Here is a 5,955-nt window from a genome sequence, read left to right on the forward strand (position 1 = left end):
ATACACGAATATATTTTCTAACGGTATCAAGGCTCGTTATCATTCAATTCACTAAGGTCTCCACTCTACGTGTCAAATAGCATCACCATTAACTAGATCGACCGCCATAGTCATAAAGCTCGAATGCAGTAATATCCTCGAATATATTTTCCAACGGTATCCAAAGGTTCGGTATTACATTATCTTCAATTCGCCTAAGGTCTCCACTCAGGTAGTCAAATAGCATCGCCCATTAACTAGATTGACCGCATAGTCATGAGCCCTGCGACAATAACAGCATTCAACATGCAGATTCACAAATGTTTAGCGGAAATATAAGGTTTTTAAACGAGAACCTTCGCCTTTTTAAACAGAGATATCAATTGTTAAACAGAGACCTAATTTATTAAACAGTAGACAACAAAATTTAAACCATGAACATCTCATTTCTTAAACGTAAAACCCTCATTTAGAAACCGCAACCATATCAAATGAAAAGTGGGAAATATACATTATAAATATTACATAAATCATAATATCTAAAAAACTATTTTGGAGATAGTGATATGGGATCTAAAAATACAAAACAAAACAAAAACCCTAAAACCGAGAAATCGGCTGTAGACTAACAAAACACCGAGTGAGAAATCCCCTGCGACTTTCAATATCTTCCAACAAAAACAGGGAGACAGAAAACAAAACCGAAAAATCTTTTCAGTAATGTAATAGATAACATAAAACCATACTCAATACCTTTAGATTACAAATTGATGAAACGCCAACTACTTACGCGGACTTCTCCTTCGAGATATCGGTGAAAAGGGAAAAAGTCAAGATTACGGAGGCTGCTGGCAGAGACGACCTTCGCAGACGAGTTTCGAAAAATGGAAAAGTCGAAGGCGAGTTGAGAAAAACAAGAAAACTGGCTCCATAGAATTGGGTCTCGGGTTACCCTACGAAAACCCCCACTTCCTCTCATATGCGAAATGGTCAGCACCCTACAACTCCCCACGAGGGCGTTTTAGTCCATAAAATTTGAAAAATCACTCCGCTGACATCCGTTACATGCTTTGGGGTTTGAAAAACATAGAGTTTAAAAAGGAAGGGGTTTTTGATGATTAGTAAAACTAATCGAGTCTTTTTGGCAATATTGCAAACTTAGAGGGTTTTTGGCAATTTCCACTATTATTAAACATCATTTGGTCCAACTATGGTTGGTCCCACTATGTAAAAGCCTTTCGGCCGAATAGCATTGAGCCCACAACTATTACCCAAATTTGACATACTAGTGCCAAAAATCTTTGGTTGTGGAGCAAACTTGTAAACCAATCCCCCTTCAATTAAGTATAAGGCATGAACAGACTGTTATTATCCTTATACCAATGCCCTAATGACAGAGGCGGAGTCAAAAATTATAAAGTAGGGCAAATTACAAATAAAATAATAATAATTAATAAAATATTAATAATTTTGTTTAAAATCTGTTTATATATTAATTTGTAGTTTAATTCATAAAATCAAGGCCAAACAATAATTTTTTACAAAAACTTAGTTAAAAATATAGTTTTATATTTTGTGTAAACTAATTTATAAAAAATTAAAAACTAAAACATAGATATTTGACAAAAAAAATATATATACTACGTTAAGTAATTTATAAATTATCAACAGAAAAATATAATTTTATATTTTGTGGAAACTAATTTATAAAAAATTAAAAACTAAAACATAGATATTTGACAAATATATATATATATACTACGTAAAGTAATTTATAAATTATCGATGAGATTAAATAATATTTTTTTAAAATATTTATTTAAAAAAATATATTATGTTTAAGAAGAAAGTATTAATTTGCAAAATAAATTGATATTTTTAAAAAAATAAAAATAAAAAAACCGTAAAAGAAATAGAAAGATATATTTTTTTATTAAAATAAAAACCTACATAATAAAAAAGGGAGGGAGAGAGAGAGAGAGAGAGGAGGGAAACTATAGAGAGAGAAAAATAAAAAAATAAAAACCCCTAAAAAGAAATAGACAGAAAATGATATATAAACAAATAATAAAAATAAAAAGACCTAAATAGTTAAAAAGGACGAAAGGAGGAGGGGAAACTTTTTATATATATATATATATATATATATATATATATAGAGAGAGAGAGAGAGAGAGAGAGAAGAGGAGAGGAGTAAAAAGAGAGGGTGGCGGGGTCCTTCAGCGATAGGGGTAGCCGCCCCCTGCTCCCCTCTCCTTCCGCCCCCTGTCTAATGGCATATGTATTTGTCATATTTATAAATATATTTATATATATAATTATATAAATTCCTCCTAGGTAGCTACACCATCAAAAATGAGCATTCTATATTTTACTAACTACTATAGTCTAAATATCTTTTATAAATGTCCGCCGATTTCATAATCTACAAACAAACAAATCATAATATATAAATGTGTATATATGCATATTATCACACATTCACATGTATAATGTTATATGTATGTCACATTTATAAATATATATATGCATATATAATTATATAAATCCCTCCTGGTTTGCTACACATGACCATTCTACATTTTACTAACTATTATAATCTAAATATCTTTTATAAATGTCCGCCTATTTCATAATTTACAAACAAACAAATCACAATATATTTGTGATAATATCACAAGTATAATGGTATATGTATGTCACATTTATAAATATATATATATAATTATATAAATTCCTCCCGGATAGCTACACCCCAAAGAATGACCATTCTATATTTTACTAACTACTATAGTCTAAATATCTTTTATAGATGTTCGCCTATTTCATAATCTACAAACAAACAAATCACAATATATATAAATGTGTATTTATGCATATTACACAGATTCACGAGTATAATGTTATATGTATTTGTCACATTTATAAAAAAATATATATATATAATTATATAAATCCCTCGGGTTGCGACACCATGAAAAATAACTATTCTATATTTTATTAATTACTATAGTCTAAATATTCTTTATAAATATCCACCTATTTCATAATTTACAAACAAACAAATCCCAATATATAAAAGTGTGTAGATATATATATATAATCACAGATTCACAGGTGTCAAAGTCCCATGCACATGCAAGGCCAAGTCGTAACACGCGTCAAGTTGACAATAAGAATCACCCCTAGATTCGCCACGTAAACCTCCATGCGCATACTTGAAAACAAGAAGAGAGGAGAACCATGCATGGCGAGCTAAGAAATTAAAGATAGAAAAGGAATGTCAACAAGTAGCAGTGGAGAAAAGAGGGCGTCGCCGGGACAAGGCCCGGGTGTGGACGGGGTGCTACACCAGCGCCGCAAATTGCCGTTCAGTCCCATGACGATGGCTCTGGGTGGGTTCTTCTTCGCCGCCACGCTTGGCTATTTCGTTCTTTATGCTAAGTCTAAGCCTGGGAACTACCCCAATGAGGCTTCCAAGGTCTCATCTTATCCCTCTCCTGGAGATCACCGCTAACCCTAATTAATTAGCTCTCGTTATCATTTTTCTACTAATGCTTGTATTTTGTATGCGTGCTCCTGTTATATCATCTACTTGGTATATATATATATAAATATGTATTAATCAGGTATGGTTGTGTTTGTTGTTTTGATTTTGTGGCAATAAATGAGTATACATTTAAATATGATCATTTGTGATTTGTTTATATTTGAAGTAAAAGCCAACTATTAATCTCTAAAGCATGAGAAATATATGAGAAAGTGGAAAGATTGGAAATCAAATGATTTAGTGTCTTGTTTGTGTTTGTCAGAGTGAATTTGGATTTACAAGTAATTGGAGCCACTTTGACAATATCTATATGTTTGGGTATGTTTGATTCGTTTATAAGCAATACAGTACAGTCATGGGTGGAGTAAGTGGGGCGAAAAGGGGACATGGCCCTGTTTTACAAAATCTTTATTATCTCTAATAAAATTTTTAAAAATAAGTAAAACAATTAAAAAAAATCTTATTTTTTTATATTAAAAATCTAAATAAAATAAATAATAATTTAAAATAAAATAAGTATTGCTTTTTTACAAATTAGCATAAAAATATTTGTAATATTATAATTTTAAAAAAACATATTTATAAAAATATATTATTTTCATCTCCTCCCCTTTTTACTCGTATTCAATAAAAATAAATTAATTTTCTTTTAAAAATATTTTTGCCCCTTTAAACAACTTTTTCTGACTGTACAGTACGAATTGTTAAATTACACAAGTAATACAACACAAATCACAAGTGATGTGATGTTCTGTGTTTGATTTGTACAAATACTGAAAAAAATAGTAAATTTGTATGAGTACTGAAAAAAATAATAAATTTATACTATACTTTTTACTGTTGTACATTTGTTTTATAATAAAAAAAATTGTAATAATATTTTATGAAAATCTACCCAAACCCAACACAATAACTTTGAGAAATTTTTATTAAAATTTTTTTTTAAAATCTTAATCCTAAACGACACATATATAGATAAAAATAAAAAATAAAAAATAAAAAAATAATCATGATAATCATAACACCCTAATCACCTATCTAATATAGGGATAATTTTATTTTTTAAATTGTTCTGTATATAGAATTTTTTACAGCAGCTTTGGTTGTAAAACAAATTGAGAAATTGTGTTGTACTCATGTAGTAATCAAATGTATAATAATAATTGTCTTATGATGTTCTTTAAAATCTTGATTATCATGTATCCTAATATTTCCACACTAAAGCAACACACATCATAGCAAACCCTTAAATAAAACCCTGAAAATCTTACAAATCAAACTGACCCTAATTAAATTATTTATCTCCCTGATCAAACAAAATAAAGTAAAACTTTTATTGAATAGAATAAAATCAATATTAAATCAATTAAAATATTTTAATTAATATTTAATTCAATTTATTTCATCGACTACCCCGACATGCGCTCATGATTTATTTTTCAAAATGCAACTTTTGTTTAAAGTTAATTTACCTTAAAATTGACACTAATTTCTTCAACTTGTAGCACTAAGTTCAGACATCTGGGACCCATCAGATCCTGTCCAAATAAAGGTCGTGGGACCCATCTGGTCCAACACGCCACCCAGAAAGGGCAAAAAAACACTTAAAAAAATTGGAAAAAAATAACAATAATTACTCTCAACATCAACGCAATCTCAACCGTCCATTCACTAAATCAAGTAGAAAATTCACAAAAAAATCAAGAACCCTAACTCGCCAAATCCCTCTCAAATCTCACCAAAACCCATCCAAATCGCTAAAAGCACCGCCATCATCATCGACGGAATCACCATCGCCGCCTCCGATGCATGCTTTCCGGTCTTCCCCGTCGTCTCCGGCGAGGTCGAGTTCACCGGCAACGAACGGACACGGACGGAAACCTTCATCCCATTGAGGCAGAAACCATTGCCACAAATAAAGTAGTACGTACCTGTTCGATTGAGAAGGATGAAATCCTTGCCGGAGCTCCAGTTCCCGGCGACGCCGGAGAGCGTGCAGTTGTCGTAGCCGGTCTGGTTCACCTCGAAGACGTTGTACATGTTCTTCATGTACCTGAATGCTGGGATTGAAAAGCAAGATCAGGTCAGGGAGAAGAGTGGTTGATTTCTAGGGTTAGGGTTTGTACTTACAGATGAGATCGTTGAGGAAGAAGGTCTGGTTGTTGGACCAGAGGGTGTAGTTAATGTTGGGGTTCCAGCCAAGGTGGCCGCCGACGATGTGGTCGGTGGCGCTGACGAGGGTCGCGGCGGAGACGGCGAGGAAGAGAGGGAGGAGGGACATTTTGAGGTCTGGAAGTGGAGTTGTGGGAGTGTTCGAGAGTTTGTGTGGTGGTAATGATGATGGTGAAATGGGGAGGGATTTATGGGATTTGGGCTTGGATCTGGATGGAATTACGAATTTGCCATTGAAGTAGTCGAGGTTTGAT

At 32.4% G+C, this 5,955-nt stretch overlaps 1 protein-coding gene across 1 annotated transcript; it reads right to left on the reverse strand.

Annotated features, from left to right (window-relative positions):
• Nucleotides 1-5,174: 5,174 nt before the first annotated feature.
• On the reverse strand, nucleotides 5,175-5,955 carry LOC120279351 (lamin-like protein). The gene is made up of 2 exons (XM_039286278.1): nucleotides 5,660-5,955; nucleotides 5,175-5,589 (listed from the first exon to the last, which is right to left on the reverse strand). Exons 1-2 carry the CDS (start codon nucleotides 5,808-5,810, stop codon nucleotides 5,258-5,260), a joined length of 483 nt encoding a protein of 160 aa, XP_039142212.1. The 5' UTR covers nucleotides 5,811-5,955; the 3' UTR covers nucleotides 5,175-5,257.

Source organism: Dioscorea cayenensis, chromosome 16 (assembly GCF_009730915.1).
Source record: "Dioscorea cayenensis subsp. rotundata cultivar TDr96_F1 chromosome 16, TDr96_F1_v2_PseudoChromosome.rev07_lg8_w22 25.fasta, whole genome shotgun sequence".
NCBI lineage: Eukaryota > Viridiplantae > Streptophyta > Magnoliopsida > Dioscoreales > Dioscoreaceae > Dioscorea > Dioscorea cayenensis.

Excerpts from the sequence above, each read along its gene's own strand:
- LOC120279351 (XM_039286278.1), bottom strand. The coding sequence starts at position 5,810 with ATGTCCCTCCTCCCTCTCTTCCTCGCCGTCTCCGCCGCGACCCTCGTC. Across the intron at positions 5,590-5,659 it reads CTTCCTCAACGATCTCATCT|CATTCAGGTACATGAAGAAC; the intron begins GTAAGTACAAAC and ends TTTCAATCCCAG.